Below are 21,036 nucleotides of genomic sequence, written 5' to 3' on the forward strand. Positions count from 1 at the left end.
AAAACACTTTATTTTTGTTTCTACTCGTGTTCTATTCTGTTGTTTAATTACACAGACACTTTTTTTCACCCACATTTTCCTGAAGTATCTTGTAAAAATCACTACCATTAATAAAACAATATATAAATCACGAAATACAGTAGTTAGTTACAATGACTATTTGTAGCTGGTGTTGTTGTTGAGATTAGAATTTAAACAATATATAATAAATAATAAGTTTTCTTTGACACTTTTTAAAATAGTGAGGCTTTTTGGATGATGAATTTTAGTTTTGAATATTATCTATGGTGAAAAGTGTCAAGGTCAAGGTAGCTTTTATTGTCATTTCTGCCATATGCATTACATACAGAGGATTGAAATGTTATTATTTGACGGCCCTTGCGGTGACATATATGACATTAAACCACGTATAAAATACAACGTAAACAACGTATATGACTGTTACATTTAAAAATGTAAAAAAAAAAGTTAAAAAAAAAGAAACTTGTGTACTGAGAAACTTAATATGTTTGAAAGAATGGAGTTTTTTAAGAATTTTTTAAATAATATTTTCATTGTTAAAGTGCCATGTATTTTACCTGTTTGATTGAATGTCCAATTATTTTGTGATGTCATCATAATAGACCAGCACATGACAGCTTTTATTATTATCAGTAGATTAATCTATATTTGTTTATGAATGTCCATTTGTCAACAGTCAAAGACGTGTGAGCCACTGTGTACAGCAGTTGGTAGTCTCATTACTGACAGCATTTTTAAAAAATCCAGACGTTTATAATACCATCAACATTTATTCCTGTTGTTAATTCATGTTATACATTTATTCTTCTTGATATCATTTTATTTTTTTCTAGCAACTTTGGTGACGGATGACCACATGACCTGTGGGTGGGAGGCGAATCTGTTTTTGATGATGGCAAGATTGTTTATTTGAAAATCAGTTGTGTACAAGTAACAGACAGAGAAAATATAATACAGAGACAAAAACTCTTCCTACATCTACTGAATGGAAGTAAACAAAGTGGACGTCTTTCCACTTCCAACTCATTGAAGCAACATAAATACATACAGGAGTGGAATATTGTGAGGAGATGCAGCTTTTCACCAAAACAAAGATGCATATTCAGCAACAGGAGCTGCAGGCATTCCTGGAGGAGCCACACACAGAGATGCAGTCTTGAACATACAACACTGGCTGGAATATTGGGCCGAAAAATGTTTGGTGTCGAAAATGAACTACATCATTTCATAGACCATCGAGGGACAAACGCATTGTGTGGGAGAGGAAGCAGACGTACACAACCTCTCACAGAAACAAGAGGCAGGCAGCCGGATCATTACAGCCAATAGGTGACGAGGACATGAACAGAAAGTGACGTACGAGCAGATCTTAAAATCATTGGCTGAAGCACAGATGGATGCGCTTCTTTAGAGCGCAAATGGAAAGTTCATGATGCATTAGGCATTTAGTCAATATTGTAGAAAGCATGAAGGCATTCCCTTACATTATTATTAAACATGAAAAGGCAAGAACGGGTGTTAAAGTACATCTAAGTTCCTTGAGAAGAGGAGTAGTATTGTTATTTATTTAAAAGTCAGTGGACCTCCAGACAGCCAAGTGTCAGTCTACTTATGATCGTTCCGACGAGTATTATTTGTTGCCAACTGTGAGTCCCACACAGTTTATACACTTTGCCACTCAGAAATAACTCTTTTTTTTAAACAATCACACAGTTTAAAATATCAAAAGTAACATAAAAAGAAACGAGCCCATTTTATTTACACTACATACATGATGCACATCCTTCATCCATGGCAGTCGTGTTCCACATCTGGCCCTCGGCTTTGATAGTCTGCATCAAACTCCTGGAAGTCAATAGTCAGTCGATGAAGAGTGGAGAAATGACGCCTGGCTCCCTCAAGTGGACACCAGCGCTATGGCATGAGATGGGAGCAGTGGCACTCAGAGGTTGTCCCCTGGCTGGTACTGAGGCTCAGTGGCAGTAAAGTAGTCCTCCAAAAAGGCCTGCAGGTACTCGAAGGTGGGCCTCTCCTCGGGGTCTTTCTTCCAACACTGCACCATCAGCTCGTGAAGGGACGTGGGACAGTCCTGAGGACACGGCATCCTGTAGCCCCGCTCCACCTGCTCCAGGACCTCACGGTTGTTCATGCCTGCACGGACACAAACATGATCCAAATCATTCACCAAAACAGGGTTTATTCTTGGCGAAAACAGGAGCTCTGGATCTGGGTTGTAACTTATCTGAATGCCCTCAACAGGGGCAACCTCCGATACATCATGTAAGCACACAGCCTAAAAGGAAGATCCTCACACAACTATCATGTGTCAGTCCTGTGGCTGCACCTCTATGTTCCCACAGCCTACACAGTCCAGAAAGGGGTGTGACAAAAGCAGCATCGCCCACAGGGCTTTTCAAAGGGCGTCACATGGTTGAATGACAAATGTTGCTGTAGTGGAAACAAGACAAAATGGTGACATAAAAGCTTCTAAATCTACTGTTGTATTGATTATTTGAATGACTGAGGAAAGTGCTACGCTTCAGCTTAACTGAGAAAAGTAACCACACTTTTGTAGCCACACCATTTTACAGTGTTCCTATGGAATAATATCACTTAAATTCCAAGAGGTTAAAAATAAAAGAATTAGACAACGAAACATTGGACCAAAACATTGGAAAGGCGAGCTCTTCAAGTCACCAAGAGTTGACCAATTCAGACCACTACAAAAATAAAAAAGTAAATACAAGTTCATTATATCGTTATAAGTGCCTGTTTCAACACGCTTCTCCTCAAAAGTCAGTATCTAGTACATTTAAAACCTAGAAATGGCTCAAGGACGCTCACTATAACAAGCTAAGGCAGATACTAGAGATCACAAATGCAGCAAACAGACCACAAATTCCGATGGAAAAGACAAAGAATCTACTCAGCTACACTCATGAGGTTACTGAAGACTGCAAGCTAATCATAGCTACAAGCTAAATAGAGTTGCGCTGACGTCACTTCCTGTGATGACGTCACCATTAGCGGCGCTGATAACAACAGTAGCTAATAACACAGCTAGCAAAATAAATTATCAAAAAGCAGTGAATTAATTATCAAATGAATACTTTAATAGGAAGAATCTGACGCGGTATTATGAACTATCATAGCCAAACTAGCAGCATTTCTACAGCTAGGTGCATGATAAGGGACAGCTCGTGTAGCAAAGATGAAGTTAGGGATGGTTGAGACAGTGAAAAGAAGAAGGGGAAAACAACCTATGAAGGATGTGATAAAGAGGCAAAGGAGGTAAACGTTGTTTTGACACTATTGGCATAAAATGAAAAATGAGAACTAAAACAAACAAAGAAATATTGATGCAATAATCCTGTATTAATGTAGTATGGTTTTCTAATGATGCAGTGGCATCCTAGTATCCAAAGTTGTTTTTTCTATTATTATTTACTTCACACACAAAATGTTACAAAAATACTTAATATTTTCTTTACATAACTTTGTAAAGATCGAGACTTTTTAAAATGACATCAGCATGATCACTGTCAAGAGGTTATTAATGGTGAAGTTAATACTTTTCACAGATTCGACTGACAAGTCCTCACCTGGGTAGGGAACTCTCCCTTTGGTCACCAGCTCAGTCAACAGGATACCAAACGACCACACATCCGACTTGATGGTGAACTTCCCGTAAAGTGCCGCTTCCGGTGCCGTCCACTTGATGGGGAATTTTGCACCTGTGAAGGTGAGACACACTCCCTCAGTACGACTGCAGAGCAACAAACGTGACTGAGAAGAACAAGTAGGTCACCGCCATGTTTTTTCCTGACTCCATTAGTGAAAGGCACAGAGACACGGGCACATTCCACTCAGGGACAACTTCATTATATTCCTCTCCCTCTTGGTTTACTTTTGGTCCATTTGGACAAGTAAACATTTAAACTGCCAACGAATGATTAGAGCTCCTGCTGACAGAGTTGTGGTGGGTTGAAAAACGGCACACCGCCAACACGGAACGATGCCGGCGATTCAGGCTACAGCTGCTAATTCTTCAACCCTCCAACAAGATTGGTAGTGACAGCTGGATTTACATCTGCACAGCACAGATGTGCAACCTGCTTTTTTTAAATCCAGCTAAAAACCGCAGCGCCGGCCACTCACAGCATGTAACCACACTGTTTTGTGGTGAGGATTTATAAAGGACAAAGTCACTCTGAGGGTATGTGTCCCCCCGCAAATCATTATCGGCCACACAGTTCTTCATAACCGCACCTTGTCTGGCCGTGTACTCGTTGTCCTCGATGAGCCGTGCCAGACCGAAGTCTGCAATTTTACACACCAGACTGTCGCCAACCAGGATGTTGGCAGAGCGGAGGTCTCTGTGGATGTAGTTCATCCTTTCGATGTACGCCATTCCTGCTGCCACCTGAGAGGAAGAGCCACATTTACAGCATCACATTTGACTAAGCTCAGCTGAAACATGAAGAAATGCAAAATAAAAAAGATGACAAAGATATAGAAAAGATACCTATCTAATTCATGCATCAATAACTAAAATTGTGCAGCAGGTATGAATCAGGTTTGAGGTAACATTTGTTTCCAGTGAACCGTGTTCTCCCAGTGCTCACACAAGCACTACAGTTCTCTCCCTCTTTGACTGTTCATCGGAAAACGTATATTGTAGTTGTAACAGTATATTTATTAACGTGGGTTACAGTATAGATTGCTTTTAAGAACTAAAAGCTTGCTTATTAACTGTCAATAATCTGTAATTATATTGTAGTTATGAGTGAACTTTTAGCAACACTTTCAGGGTAAAATATACTCACACAGCTAGATGCTTTATACGACTTTATGATGCATAATAACTGGCTAATATGCTGCTATTACACAGATAAACACGCACCTACTTTACGGTAATACTGCATTCTACTGCTAATGGCAGGACTACTAAATATTAATTTGATGATCTGATGATTCATTTATTATCTGTTCAGTTTTGAGCACATTCTCAGTGATTTATTGACTTTGATACTGACAATGTTGACATACTAAAACTGTCAAGAATTAATTTTGTAACAGTTTCTCCTTCTAAACCATGAACAAAAATATATCATTTTAATTTCTTTGTGTATGTTTAATGTAGCTGCTCCCTTTGAATCCCCAAAAGCATATATCCAAGATTTCACAATAATTAAGAAGATTTAAAGGTGTCTGAAAACTCTTTTTCCGCTACTCTATGTTCCTTAATTTAAAGCACAACTTAATATCGGTAAAAGAATGACAGCAATTATTTCACTGAATTTCAGTCAGTAATTTTTATTGTACACATTTGTTAGACACAAGTGGTAGTTCGAAAATGCAAAACGGGTTTTCTGAACTACTTTTAGGTGCTACGAACGAGAAATATTTTAAAATACCTTGCTCTTGTGACTAGTTTAGAATCGTACCTGAGCAGCCATGTCGACTAAATTAGGCAGCTTGAGGCCTCGTCCTTCTCCGTCCTTGAGGAAGTCCAGCAAACTCCCTGAAAAGACAAAAATAAAACCTCTGATTATGGCATCATGATGCAGCAGGTGTGCAGGTATATTGATGCGAAACACATTTTCCCAAATCAGCGTATCAGGAAATAATTTTGGAATGTTCTCTCTGCTACTAAAATGACAGTAAAATACTTTCTATTTCTGCTTTCATGATATCTAAAACAAGCTGAATGGAAGTACATGGATCACAGTGTCTATGTCTGTGTATTTTCTTAAGCACATTTGTTGAGATTCAGAGAAAATGGTGTTGGGTTTATTAGAGCAAACATGAATAATAAAAAGGTCATTGCAGCGGAATGCGCTATGCAGTTTTATATGAGATTCACAACCCTGGCGTTTCTTCTAGTAAAGGTGCATTGCTTTTGTGACTTTTTCTTTCTGTCTTCAGTATTCAGAGATCGCTGCTTTAAAGTGGAACATGTTGTACCGTCCACACAGATGCATCAATTATGGACAAACCGAGTGGGTGTGAGCGCAGCTGTCCGTGTTTAATATTCATGGTATATATATTTTAGACGTCCACTTTAAATGCACTACCTTTGCTCATGTACTCTGTGACGATATAGATGGGCTCTTCAGAAACCACCGCGTACAGTTGGACCAGCTTGTCGTGTCGGAGCTTTTTCATGATCTGAGCCTCCTCCAGGAAGGACTCTGGCGACATGGTCCCGGGCTTCAGAGTCTTGACTGCCACTTTGGTGGTGCCGTTCCACGTACCTGAGGAGAGAGGGATGACTTAGTTATAGATGGAGAGTAGGGAAAAACTCACTAAGATGCGCACCCATCCAGACTTCTCCAAACTGGCCGTTCCCCAGACGTTTGATGAGCTGCAGCGACTCGCGTGGAATCTCCCACACGTCTTTGGTTTTCACGGACAGGTCGGTCAGGCGAGGCATGCCCTTGTGACATGGTACGATCAGGCGGCAGCAGAGCCCCGCTGCCCTCGCTGAGCGTAACAAACACAGAACAAAACATTAAGTCAAACGAAAGACTTTCCACTGGAGAGTTGGAGACTGACCAGAGTAGTGCTGCACCAGCTGCTGCAGAGTCTCAAACTGAGCCCTGGTGGTGATATAGTAACCGCCGCTGTCGAGCTTACGAATCTTGTAGTGTTTGACATGGTCTCCCTTGATGTCATCCCAGTCCTGGATGGAGAGGGAGTAGGCGCCTGGAGCACCAAGAATTTGTGTGATCAGTCAGTGTAGGACGGAATCACTGCGGATCAGTCACTTTTCATTAAGACATAATCATGTTCTTGGTTTGTTTATTTGCCGGGACCACAGCTCAAAAAGTACGGACTTCAATGGACTTCAGGGTCAGTCTGACTTAGAAGTGACTTGAGTTGGGTGGTGTTCTGATGTTGGAAGGAAAGTGAAGGTTTCTTCATTTGCGTGTATGGCTTCTCACCACAGCTACGTTCAAAAATAGCAAAAAAAAGCTTTTATAAAACACAGCATACTGTGACAAACTGGACTTCAGGACTCTTAACTTTAACTTTGAAGTGATTCTCTTTTGTGGTCACATCTGAAGTTAGTAAGGTTTTGTGTTTTCCGAATCTCCTGCGTGTGTAGCACTGCTATGCTACTCCCACCTGCTGTCATCACTTAAACAAAGTATCAGTACTAATGTGAAGCTTTTTGACTACTCCAACTTAAAATGTCTAAAATAAAATATTTTAATGATGGGAAGAAACCATAAAAACTGATTACACCAGACTGTGGTTTCTTCCCAACTATGTCTGGCGACCCAGATAAAGACACACTCATTAATAATGTGTGCATGCAGCTGCTGGTCATCCATATAGAGGACACGCTTTCATTTAAAATCACTACTCTCAGGAGAATTATATATATATAATACATTTGTGTGCTAAAAATAATATCATTTTTCTCGCCACCCTTGATTGTGTCTTTAAAACGTACAGCCATAGCGTAACAAAAATAAACCATAGTCAAACTTTGGTTCACAATTTTTGGTCAAGCACGCTACCTTTGGTTGTTTCACTTTCACGGATGAGGAAAGTGCCTCTGGCGTTGCCATTGGACAGAAGCTGTCTCTCTGCATCCTTGCGGCCTAATTTGCCAAAATACCAGCTGGAAAGAAAGAAAACAAACAAACACTATTATCGCACCTACTTTTCCCCCCACAGATATAGACTTCCTAAACATGCTGCTGCTGCTATATTTAACAGTGGGATGGATCCTCAAATATTCATGATGCTCTCTCTGACGATAAAGCCGCGCGTCCTCTGGGAGCAGCCATGTGTCTTCGCATGCTAAAAGTTGTACTTACTCTTCCGCTTGGATGGAGTCCACTGGAGCCACGTAATTGCTGGGAATGTAACCAGTCCCACCTGTCGTGAGGGAGCGGGCTTCCCACCAGTCGCCCTCCCTGAGGAGAGAGGTCGGGCAGAGCGTTAGTTTAGGCAACCAACAAAATGGTGAGCACATAGTTGTCAAAAATGGGCAGCTTCTATTACTGCTCCTATTTAAAATCCTTAGACTGCTGGTGTCAAACTCATGGCATGGGGGCCAAATCTAGCCCGCTGAGGCGTTTTAGGTGGAGAGTAAGAAGAGCTATTTACGGACCAATATACTGACTGGAAGATCACACATAGATAGAAGTCGAATAAACTTGTGTCAGATGTTCAATTTAAGCTATATATTTTTTAGTAACCTTTGTGGCTCCAGTAGCAGGTACCTCTGGTTCGTGTCAACACAGCTTCAAAAACCTGAGTCGATCACAACTGCATGGATGATGCATGTTAAACCATGGTATGGTTCCCTAAAATGACACAGTAACAAAGCAACTTTTTGTCTGATGTGTTTGAGTCACACAATGGTTGTCTATACTAAAATTTAGGACACACTTTCAAGAGTAACTGAGACAAGCAGGAAATCTGCTTGGAAACGCACCAATCTGTGAGGCCAACAAAGACACTTTCAACCCGGCGACAATTGGATCAGACAAAATCTGCTTTTTACACGTCTTTCAAAACACATGTATCATTTGATTTGTTGCACTCGCGCCTTATTGTGAAGTTTTAAACCAGTTCCATTAAAAAAATGTAGCCCAGATTCTTCAGCGAAACAAAACCGCCGCCCTCCCATGCTGTCATGCAGATGTTTGGAGACTTACGTGCTGTTGAGAATCTGGAACCTCTCCCCTTTTCTGAAGCTGAGGTCATCCTCGGTCCGGGCCTCGTAGTCATAGAGAGCCACAAACAGAGTCACCCCTGCAGGACCACAGAGGGGGGATTAATGGGGTAGATCGGCGATGAGGTATGTGTGTGTGTCATCATATATAACATCCACACTGTTGCAGGACCTTCGTGGATGAGGCTGATGAGAGGGGTGTCTGGCTTCAGTCTGTTGAGTGTCGGGCTTGGATCTGCCACAGTGTTGGACTGGATGCATTATGGGTGACTGTGGTGGCTTTAATGTTGGATGTGTGCATGTGCTGCACACATGTGCCGCTCCATTAGCTGCTTTTCATTCTCTTTCATCGTCTTTTAATAGAGGTGCCTGCTTCACTCAGAGTGAACTAGTTTAAAGCAACTATCTCTTCAGTGAGAAGTGAGAATGAATAACTTGCATTAAAACATACAGTTTTTTTTGTTTTGATGGCAAGCTGGTATTGGTTATAAATCCCAGATCTTGCATGGAATACAGGAGTAAACAAAAGCTAAATTTAACTGAATTTGTTAAGTATATACAATTGGGTGGGGAAGTTTCACTTTGGCTTATTTTCTGCGTCTTATACAGACCAAAAGAAAAGCAAAAAACGTGTAAATATGAGGGTGACATAGGACAGAAGCAGCACAAGTTATGTATGTACATTTTCATGAATGAGACAAGGTGGGTCTAGGATCAATTTTCTATATTAGCAACTGTTCTTGAAATAGATACATGATAGATTGCTTACGATACAATAATGATGACAAATAGAAAAAAATAAGGTCATAAAGAAATATAATGAATCTGGAGCAGACAACGAATAAAGTATTTTTTGCTGTTGTTTTATAGAAGCATTTTACCATCCAATATCTCCTCTCTCACTTGCCACCTCATCTAAGGACGGTCCCAAAACTCTGATGCTACTTCTCCAGCCACAAAAACGCATGCGGTGACATCAAATCCTAGCATAGGGGCTACCTTGGCTCAACTGTGGTGGCAAACATACAACATTGTGGTGCGTATTGCTAGACTTTCCCCCAAAAATATCCAATAATAATGTGGTTTAAAGATATTCTGATATTTGAACAAACGCTAACCATGTCTAAAACCATAAAGAACAGAAGAATGTGACACTTTTCCAGAGAGTTGTTCCCAGACAACATGACTGAAAAACACCACGCACTTGATTTACATGCTGCTTGTTTCAAATATTAAGAACGTTTCAAAACTTTTATGGCAGTTTCTCACAATTTTAGTGCACCATCTACTTCCCCTTTTCGTCAGCTGTGTCTCGGAGTGCACCAGCAATAATTTAGGTCAGACTGTTTTCCATTAACTTGCAGCCAGTGGACATTTATCTTCCGCAGAGATACTAGTGTGTCAGAGCTGCACAATAACAGCAGTGGTGGAAAAAAGAGTACTATATTTAATTTGGAAATAGTATCAGGAGGGAATGGAGTTGCAAAGATGACAGTTCTTAGACTTGATGGAGTTGAATTGGAATTAGAAACAGGGTGAAAAGTGGGACAGATGTCTCCCACTCCAGCAGTGTTCTAATTCTCTTTATGAAGACACTCGATAAAGGCAGTTCACCTGTTCCTCCTCGTGATCGCAGAGTCCCAGATTGCGAGGATGTGTGGACGCCTCCGAACACCGTCACACCCTGCGCTGGCCCGCCATGAAAGTTGTTGTAATTGGGGATGGAGGCGACCCCGAAGCTGGGGTAGTGCTGCGGGGTGGGGTCAGACCCATAGCGGTACCCCGAGTTGTGCGATAGGCTGGTTTCCCGGTCGTCTGTGAGTTTCGCTGCTTCTTTATCCTTACATTGGACACAGCCCATTCTCTGATCTCTGCAGAACGGAAGGAAAATATGGAATTAGTGTGTCGCCGAAATAATAGCTCCAAATCCCACCCCACTGGGGGAAATTATACTTCGACGTTCCATTATTCCACAGCATCCTCAGAGAGTTATGACAAAGCTTCAGTCCAATCTTTCTATTACACGGAAATTAGACTCAATAATTTAATTGCTGCTGCTAATTCTAAAGAAGAGAATAATGTGAACGGAAGAAAATAATTAGGATGGATGTACAGTATCATTTCAGATGTCGCTTACAGCAACAGCAGCTTAACAAAATCTGTTTTTTTCCTCTCGATCTGTAACCGCACGCATGAAAGGAAATCACAGCAGACCGCGGCATTCAAACGTTGGCATACGATTTATTTTTGTTTTCTTTACGAGCGGGCTCGATCCCGTCTAGAGGAGCAGACCGCTGCCTGGCTCCACGCTGCGTCTCAAGAGGGAGGTTGAAGAAGCATTTGGCCTCACTAAAGCGAGGCTAAACCAGTTTCTGTAATGAGCGAAGCCAATTAAAAACAGACTTGTCGTCTTTAAAGAGCCAGTTAAACAAGCGCACATTTACCCTGCTTTTGCTCATGTGGAGAACATAACTTGTGCTGCAGGAAGTCGCAGCAATCGTTCATAAACAAGGATGAGAGAGAACAACCTTTACGCTTTTGTACTTACATGTAACAGCATCATAGTATAACAAGTTCAGGAAGAAAGGTAGAGGTGAGTGTTGTCATCACTCACTTCTTATCCTCTATCCTCCTCCCTTTACTCCATCTGCTTTCCTCATTCCAAGCCACCTCTAAACCATCAACGCTGAGTTATCTTTTCAATGAATACTGAAAGATTATGACCCTTAAACTTGAAATGTGAGACACAAATTCCATTTCAACTGCGGGTGTTGGTGATGGGGTTCATGAAACAGTGCCCTCATTTTCAAAGGCAAGGATTGGAGAACAGAGTGTCACCTAATGGCTCAGAAAATGAGGACACCCCATCAGTCTATTACTAGATATTGTATTGGGGATTTCCTGCCGATCAGATGCAGGGTTCTCCCCAGATTTTTTACTTAGTGTTGGTGGTGTCTCTGCTGGGGGCGGTTAGGAGAATGGCAGAGCAAGTGTACATCCCTTCTTAAAAGGGGGAATCCTCCTCCGGTGCTGATATGTCAAGTCACAGTACATAACACCATAACTGAAGCAAAATCACACTTAAGGGTCTAAAACCCTGACCTGAATTGTATTCTTAGAAGGGGAATCTGCAGCTCTACTCCTAGAGTCTTCTGGATCACCAGACCCCCAGCAAGGGACACACATGAAGCTTAGCCTTATACGTCCCCGGCAACCCTCCTATTACCAGTTCTGTTAAGACCTGTTAAGATACTGAAACTTCCGTCCCCAAAGCCGTGACTCATTTCGCACTTCCTATCATCACCTTTCTGAAACTGAATTTCCAGTCACTCTGTAATGCTCTCCACGATGACGCGGATTTCGTGGAAACTCTTAACTGATTTCCAGAATAGGCAGAGATAACCGGTTCCAAATTTCAACCAGTTTTGAATGTTCGACTTTTCAGTTCCTCTAATCGGTTCCTCCATGCGCAGTCATTGCACACACGCTTCAGACAGCAGAGATCAACCTCCTATGAACACTTGATTTTAGTCGCATCGATGATGCACCTCTAAAATTGGTAGCATTTCAGAGCCGACAGCCAGTGCTATAGGAGGCACCCCTCCCTCGTCTTCTTAACAGGGACGCACCCCTGAAATAATGATGTCAAAATCCCTTTGTTTGAAGGCTGCAGTCTGAACTGACGGAAACCAGCGTAGATTCTAATCCTAAGCAGAGATGGAATCTAGCAAACTCCATATACATGTGGGGACCTTCAAACGCTTACTGGGAAAAATCACAAAGAGGATTAAAGACAAGTCATGCATAACCAGGACTAGTAAGTCTGATTTACTTTTAATAACATCACCCCATTTTAAAGGGATTTTTCATGGCATTTTGAAAACGTAAACAAGAGCTGATGCTTTTAAGGGAACACAAAGTACACAAAGTTGTGCGACTGTGACGTGTGAGTGGGGACCTTCTGCTTCATATACGTGTCAAACATGGCAATTCAATGGACATATTCACTTATTTAAACGCAATTAATTTTGATTCAACCAGCGGAATTAATTCACATATATGTATATATATATATATATATATATATATATATATATATATATATATATATATATATATATATATATATATATATTAGTATTTCCATAGAAAGTGGCAGTAGAGCAGACACTTGGTGCAGTCAGAGAAATGAAAACGTGACCACTCTTCAAGGCAACATGAGAATGAATGTTTTGAAGAACGGCATGTTAAATGTTCATTCATTTGGCTGATCTTCAAACCAGCTTTAAACAGAGACATGTGCTGAATGACACCCAAGGCTCACCGCTATGCAACTGGATTCCTTCCTTTAGAATCACTCTCCGAAACCTTACAATTGAGAAAAAGAAGTTGTCATTCTGGGCACATAAAGTTGCCACAGAGCAAATGCAGAATAATGAAGATATTACATCGTTACATCGAAGCATTAATACTATCAGGTCAAGTTAGAATAATGTTTTTTTTTGTCACAGAAAAGCTATAGGGTATGATGGATTTTTGTTAGGGGAGGTTTCAAACGTGTTACATGAGGATAACGTTGGTGAGCAAAACAAGTTGCCCTGGGAAGGCAGAAGAGGCAGCAGAGATTCAGAAAATGAGGAACAAATAGGAAAACAAGACGTAATTATGTTGGTCTACAAAACAACAGCATGAGAAAAACACATTTCAAACTAAAAGAATGAGTCAATAAGTGTGCTGTGGGCTTTTAAATTATTCATATTTCATTACTGCTTTTGTCGGTGGCAAGGCAAATGATTACTTTTTCTGAGTTCAGTGATTTAAATCTGGTCTTTATTTCCATTACCTACGACTGTGTTTGTCCTTGGTGTGTTCAAATAAAATCCAACGCACAAAACAGATGGACAATTAAACCTAAATAACGCAGCAATGTTGACTGCAAAATAGTACACAACAAAAATGAATCATCAAAAAAATCTAACATAGTGGGATTCTCTATCCATTTCTGGTTATCATCATAAAATTAATAAAGAAATAAAATGTGATGTAAACAACTGCCAACCATATTGGCCTCTGTTTTGGGTTCTGCTCACAAGACTGAAAGTTTAAGGCACACAAGATTGATTTTTAAATTTTACCTAAGGGATCCTTACAGTTCTAACGCAACATTGGCAATGAGAAACAAGTGAGTGGAGTGCAGGGATTATGTTGTTCAAGGGGAGTGATGGCGGCCATCAACATTTCATAAACAACTAAAGTAAAAAGTAGACTACATATTACCAGATAACAAGATTCACAATGTAATGAGGTTTTCGAATAGCAAAAGCCGCAATTTGAAAATCAAAAGCAAGCCATGGATCTTGACACCACGAGAGAAACCAGAAATCTAGCAACTACTTCCACCACTCAGGCGCTGTGCCGTAACTTCAACAGTGTCGCACCGTCTGATGACCAAGCAGGAGCTGTTCAACAACAGTCAAAGTCTATCTGGAGTGTCCAACCCATGTCTCACATGTTTGCTCTTTACTTGACCACTTTCCTTGTTGTGGGTATCAAGTATGGCCAGGGGACCCAGTATAGACTTGGAAAGACATGTGGTTTATAAGATGGATGGATGGAAGGATATCACCTCAGCAGTCCGAGAAAAGCTGATTGCATGTTTCTTTGCACAGATTGAGGAAGCGTCACGTTCTCCTGCAGGGATCAGATTAAATGATAAGAGGTCTTGTGTCGCTGTGCCGCCTGTGGGGATTATGAAAATCTTCCTCATCTTCAAGTAAAAGACCAGGGACTACCAGGGCTTTAATGGATCCGTAGCAAGAATCTAGGCCATCTCCTGTCCTTTATTTACAGAGTTTCTCTGCTTTCTGGCAGAAAAATGTGCCCGTAGTAAATACATGTGCACTTTCGTGAAGAGGCCATTTTTCTTTAAAGAGAAATGCTTCAAACACTCGACAGCAGCAAGACAATTCAAACCTCTTTAATAAAGACTTCATTCACCCTGCTGTTATCATCAGTGTGAGGAGTTGAGATCTGAGCTATCAGGACTTGCTACCTGTCAACACAGTTTATTTCACCAGCGCCATTTAAACCGTAGCAGAGAATTGTACGAGCAGCAGGAGAGAAACACCAGATCTGCTGACTGCTGCAATACGTAGCTGCGACGGTGATGTCGGGTCGCACCGGGTCATAATCTCAACTTCTCCATGCGCTGCTTCTTTTGAACTTCAGATCTTGATTCACATTCGCTCCCTATCGTGGGAGTTCTGTGAGCCGAAATGACCTCATTTACATACAGTTGAAAGGGAAAGCGCTTTATGCAAATTCCGAAACGGTCCCTCCAGATGCACCGCAGGGGCAGATACTGCACTCTCTAAATCCTGAGGAAGATAGAATGGAAATAAAAGCTTGGCTAAAGGTGAGACAAGGACAATGGCTTAACAGGGCGGAAGTTTGATAAGGATTTTTCCTCATAAATAAATCAGAATAAATCACTATCAGTTATTGAATCACATAATAAATTACTACATGTCTCACATGTACTGTAGTAGCATAATGTTCCATAAAATACAACAATAATTTGAATGGTTGTACTGTATCTACCAAGCCATACTGAGCTGGAGTTTACAAAATGGTCACCTTGCATGAAACTCTCTGTTTTACAAGGACTACAAAAATGGCGGAGCCTAGTTCCGGTTTCACATGATCAAGAGCATAAAGCAAAAAACACTAAGAGTAGCATAAACAAACTAAATGAAAATGGCTCGCATTATCTCGGTCGACACATGAGGTTGAAACCAAGTGACGTCATGTTAACCCCACTAACTCTGATATGATGAGTGCTGCCTTTCTTTGCAGATGTTCTCATCCTCCTCAGTCCGTATGTTAGTCATTATTCTAGTCATGAACAACATCAAGTTCACACTTTCATTCGTTCAAAAGGTGCCATATGGTTACATCTAACTAACACTACTAAAATCATAGGGCTCCTTAGCAAATCCAAACAATTCCTAGCTTCACATCTCATGGAGTGGGTGAAAGGTGTGGTGGCAGTTGTGGTGACCGTTGATCGTAACACTGGCCAATGAGGTTTCAGTATGTAGCAGTCTGGGAAGCACTTTTCAGTGTCACTAGATATTCGATACGTTCTCTCCTCACACCTGGTTCTCATTCTATACCCTGGCCTCCTCCCAGCTGGAGCTTCCTGGAAGTAAATAAAGGAGGGCTGGTGACATTCTTCAGAAGCAGCAGAGCTAGACCTTGCTCAAGGGCATCCAAATGACGGCAGTATAGGAAAAACAAGGGTCTAACTGCCTATTTCAAATTGGAATCTTCAACATCGTGACTGAACCTCCGTCACCTCTAGCCAACGGCAGTGTCGACCCTTTTCTTTGTGGAGTATCACATGACCACTTCCAATTCGCACACAATCCTTGTGCTATTTTCAGGCTCAAATGAGTAACTTTCCCCCGAGGAGGCCAGTCTGGCCTGATGAGGACGGTCCCCTGGGAGCAGAATCATGGTCCCATGTTGTGCAGCTGAGGGACTTTCAAACACCAAAAACACAGACGCAGCGCAATTATACATTTTCGAACTGCTCCTCTTTCAAATCAAGTCAAGATGGTGTCTAAAACCCACCGTTGATGTGGAGCTTGTGGGATTCTGACGCTTAAAAAACTAAGAAACGAAAAACAATGTTTGCACACAAAGAAACAGAGCGGGAGAAGGCGCCAAGAGCATAACAGGAAATGAATTTAGTGCAGTAAAATCCCCTTATTTTGTGTTAATCACATGGTGACACAGCGCCGGGACTGTAGCGATTCAGCAAAATCAATATATCAAATTAAATAGACAGACGTGTCAGGGTCACAATGATGGATTATCAGCTCAGTCTGGGACTGAGAAACACATACGCACAGCTGGACATGAACAACTATGGTCGGTAGTTTACGTTCTTACTTCAACATATATGCTAGTAAAATCTGTGATCTTCAAGTGCTCTTCTGCCACAGCAGTGTAGCGGTAGAGTTAGGGTGCAATCCAGTTTAGCTCAAAAAAAGAAAGGTTTAATGCCCCCAGGTGACGGCTCCTGATGTAAGTTTTTCAAGTGAGAAAGTGGCAAAATCCACATCATCCAGAGTACCAAATCCAAGATGGCTTCCTGTGACATAACCAAGAAGTACAATCATGAAATGATCAGCGAATTTGGGTGTCCTCTTGATCCAGCTGGTTTCTAGCTGCAAACACAGCGCAGATTTATCAGGAAGTTGCTGGTTAGTTAGCTATGCTGATGTAGCATGATGCATACTTGAATCCAGCACGTCACTAAAGCAGGAAAACAAGATGCCGACGTCCACAAAAGCTTCAATCGAGCAAACACTCCCAAACTAGAAAACACAAAGGGGTAGAAGGTTTCAAGGTATTCTGTTGTTCTTCCTGGTTACATTTGGATTATCCGATTTTCTAACTTGGACAAGAGAAGAATTATTGAAAGAATTCAGTGGGTAATAAAGTGAGTAGCATCGTAGAAGACAAGACATAACAGAAGGTTGCAAGCCCAAAAACATTCATCCACAATCTTCATTTCTGAGAATCTCTCCCTGATGGAAAACAGGTGAGAACAGTAGATCAGAGAGCAGAGCATGTCCCCTATGTTAGGGACGTTAAAGCAAAAGCTCCGAGGGGAGGCTGCAGAGTGCGACACCAATAAAATTTCTGCTGAGAGGAACATTTTGTGGTCTAAAAAATGCACTCTGCTGTTCCCTCAGCTTCAAGCACCTAAAAGATGATAAACAATTTGACCTCATTTCATAATAAGACGACACTGAAAATGAACAAACACGTCCTCTCTGTGTAAATAATGTGCAGCTGGAGGTACGTCGGGACTGCGCTCTGCAGCTAGCACTCAGGGGAACCCTTGCCTGTCCTTAAATGCCGTCTTATGGGGGAATCGACACGTTTTGTCAATTGAGTTTACTTTTTCAAGCTCCCTTCCAAATGCATTGGCGACAGAAGTTAAACAGGAACAAGCTGCCAGCTGCTTCTCTTATGCTCCCGACTCCATGCTCATTTTTTTCCAGCTCGGTTCGGCTCTTCTTTCCAAGCCACCTATGATTCCATCGCCCCGCGCTACATCATGCAGCTCCATCATTGTCAACTGACCTTGTTAAAGTGGTGCCTGTTCTTTGGAGAAAGCAGCACATAATGATAACAACTCCATCAGTTGTGTGGCGTATGAATCCACCGGATTGTTTAGTGGATGTGAATCAACAGTCTCTCTCTTACGGGTGCCATTCACTGAATAGTTCTAATATTTGCTCGTGTCACACAACCCAGTTCATTCAGTGAACCAACAGCAAGACAATGGCCGCATTTGACTGTGCCACAAGTTCCTCTGGACAATGTGATTCAGTGTCGTTCTTTCAAAGCATTCTGAGGTGAACCCACGACAGAGCTTCTTGACTCTGTTTTCCACATCATAATGAATCAAGTTTGGTTCCATTTTAGAATCACTTGAACTAAAGGCCTAAAACTCGTGAGCATTATATGTATTTTTCCTCTAAAAATACATCTTTTACAAAGGTCTAAGATCAAAGATAGACCATATAAACAACCATATACTGTATATGAATACTTCTAAGGGTAATTTCTGAAAAAAAATTTCTGACCATTATTTTTTCTGCACATTGAATTTTTATAAACATTATTACATATCCTTTACACGTATCTAAGTGTCATAGGATATTTAATGAGTTAAAGGTATTCAGTCCATTCCTTTAGTTTAAGTCCAATAGATAAATATTATTTAGTTTTCCATAAGATCACCTTCATTAATTATTACAAAAAATCGAAGATCGAAAGAAAACAAATAATAAAAGAGGTAAATCATTATGAAGTCATAGGAAGATTCTTGCTGCTTCTTCCATTATGCCTTTCTGAGGGTTTGAAAGCAGTTTTTCCATTTGTCCTGCCAGTCAAGGGCAACCGTTAATGTAAAAATCCTTTGGAAATAATGATGATCTACAGCAATGTGGGTTGGAAGAATTGCGGCCGAACTCAATATTGCTGGAGTTGACGGAAAATGCAGACCAGCGGTCGATTGTAATAGGTGTCGATGTGATAATACATGTGGTTTAATAGTTTCATTCAAAAAGCAGGAAAAGATTATAATCCTCAGTGACAACACAATATTCTGATTTTGAAGCGGGCATTTCAGGGACAACTATTTTTAGTCAAAGGACCTCAAACAAGGTTAAAGAACAGTGTGTGGAACATGGTTTTATATTTTGAAATTTCTAATGATAGCAAGCGACAATAAACCGGTTAGCTGAGGTACACAAATATATCACAAAAAGTGTATTTTAGAACACTGATTTGAAAACTATATTTGGTTAAAAAATATTATGAAAGCTTTTTGATACATTCTGTTGTTGTTTAATTCAAATTTTAGCAACATACTGACTTAAAGATTTAATTCAGATGGACACCAAAAACAACCCTGAAAATCATTTTTAATTCAAGACCATTGCAGCATGGCTTTAAGTAAATTCTATAGAGTCAACAGTCATGAGATGAGTGGCATACACCCATCACTTTATCATATCCTGTCAGTCAGGGGCAAGAGTTCAAATTCAATCGGCAACAACTTTGCATCAATACAAACTCCAAATGTGTGTTTGTTTTTCTACTTCTTCTCATGTATAACTAGAGCCAACCGTGATCATAGTTGTCAAGCTAAGAAGCTACATACAGTAACAAACACAAGAACGCAGATTACAAGAGTTCGGAACGTGTTGAATGGAGGTCACATGATGGTGACAACGAATGTGGTATTTCAAGTTGTCAGTCAATGCTACTACACAAACAGCTCAAAAAGCCACCACGGAGAAGCGTATACTTGAGTTAATCATCAGTGTTTACAAGCCAAAAACACTGAGAAGCAACGTGAGTTCTGGAAGCTGGAGCAGACTGAGCCTCAAGTGGAATCTGCTCACCCCACCAGACACTGCATGACGGTCTGATATGACAGTGTGTGAGGTGGAAGAGTGCGTGTAACTGTTTGATCTAACAGTTCAGCAACAGAGCATCAGCCCCCTGCCGACAAGATGGATGGCTGCACCTCCGCTCCGTCAGATAACCCGATTAGGCCAGCTTTAATTGGATGTCTGACCATCAGCTTTGGGCAATTATTTGCGGAATACATCAACAGGAGAGTGTTTGAGGGCCCTTTTGTGCGCTGGTGGCCTGAGAGCTTGTGCAGCGCATCCATCCTTGCTGCTTGCTGCAACCCTCCAGTCCACAGTCTCAGCAACACACCAGCCTCCAATACGAGCCCGACAGCGTTGAGGCGGAATCAAAAGATACACCGGAGCCCGGGTCGGGACGCGCCTGCTGCGGAACACGGCCACCCTCGCGGTGATCGCCTCCTCTCGGGAGCATCTTCGGCGCAACAACAGGGGACAAGGCGTCTGCAGCGATTGATATTCAACACATGAGAATGAGACACTCACCACAGGGAATTCAGACTAATCCATCGGGGTTTGGACAGCAACATTCGCGGAGGATAGTCGCCGATGTTCGCCCCCCTCTCTGCGGCTGTGTTTTGGTCGGCTTTCCGGTGGAGAATAGCGGTGGGATGCCCGTCCCTGCCGACTCCGGGAGCTCCTGTCGCCGCCGTGCGTACAGATGGTGACCAGCAGAGGCGGCGTCGAGCTCGTGATGCTAGATAACGTAGCTTCCGGGTTACTGTTTCAAAGTAAAGCATGTATCCTCAGTTAACTGTCCTTATTAGGGATGTACAACTCAAGGCCCGTAGGCCATATCCGGCATGCAATATAATTCATTCAAATTCCTGATATAACAAAGTTTAGAACCTGGATTTTCTTTTTGGTTCACCGTTTATGAGTGAGTTTAGGTAGCACCAATATTTTTGTTGCCATGGGAATTAGGTGGCGCTTTTTTAACTCAGGAAAATCAATAAAATTAAAACTAAATGGCAAACATGATGGTGGTTGACGCTTCAGTCATTTTGCTTGGATTGTCTGGATGTTAAATGACAATAAGAGTGCGAGTCGATTAAATCATATTACAAAAATAACCATCCTTCCCCTCCATAACGTTCATCGAACAGCTTTATTGTTGCCAAGCAGGAAACAGCCAAGATAAATCCCAAATATCTTTCCTTGGAACTACAGCGGAATGGTTTTGTCTGTGCATGTCTGCCAAGTACTGCGTACTAGGAAAATGGCACTTTTTACCGTTGTAATTTGACCTTCCTGTAAAGTGGAAAAAAAATACAACTTGTCCTGTTGCTTTTACTATAT

The 21,036-nt window shown here is 41.4% G+C and overlaps 1 protein-coding gene across 1 annotated transcript; it reads right to left on the minus strand.

Annotated features, from left to right (window-relative positions):
- Window positions 1–749: 749 nt before the first annotated feature.
- On the minus strand, window positions 750–20,422 carry LOC128747158 (tyrosine-protein kinase fyna). Its single transcript, XM_053844819.1, has 12 exons — window positions 20,224–20,422; window positions 10,331–10,587; window positions 8,700–8,796; window positions 7,854–7,952; window positions 7,551–7,654; window positions 6,580–6,729; window positions 6,343–6,507; window positions 6,099–6,278; window positions 5,469–5,545; window positions 4,291–4,444; window positions 3,624–3,755; window positions 750–2,172 (listed from the first exon to the last, which is right to left on the minus strand). The coding sequence occupies exons 2-12, from the start codon at window positions 10,575–10,577 to the stop codon at window positions 1,964–1,966; spliced, it is 1,614 nt and encodes a 537-aa protein (XP_053700794.1). The 5' UTR covers window positions 10,578–10,587; window positions 20,224–20,422; the 3' UTR covers window positions 750–1,963.
- Between the last annotated feature and the right edge of the window lie 614 nt (window positions 20,423–21,036).

This window comes from Synchiropus splendidus, chromosome 16 (genome assembly GCF_027744825.2).
Source record: "Synchiropus splendidus isolate RoL2022-P1 chromosome 16, RoL_Sspl_1.0, whole genome shotgun sequence".
In the NCBI taxonomy this organism is placed as follows: Eukaryota; Metazoa; Chordata; class Actinopteri; order Syngnathiformes; family Callionymidae; genus Synchiropus; species Synchiropus splendidus.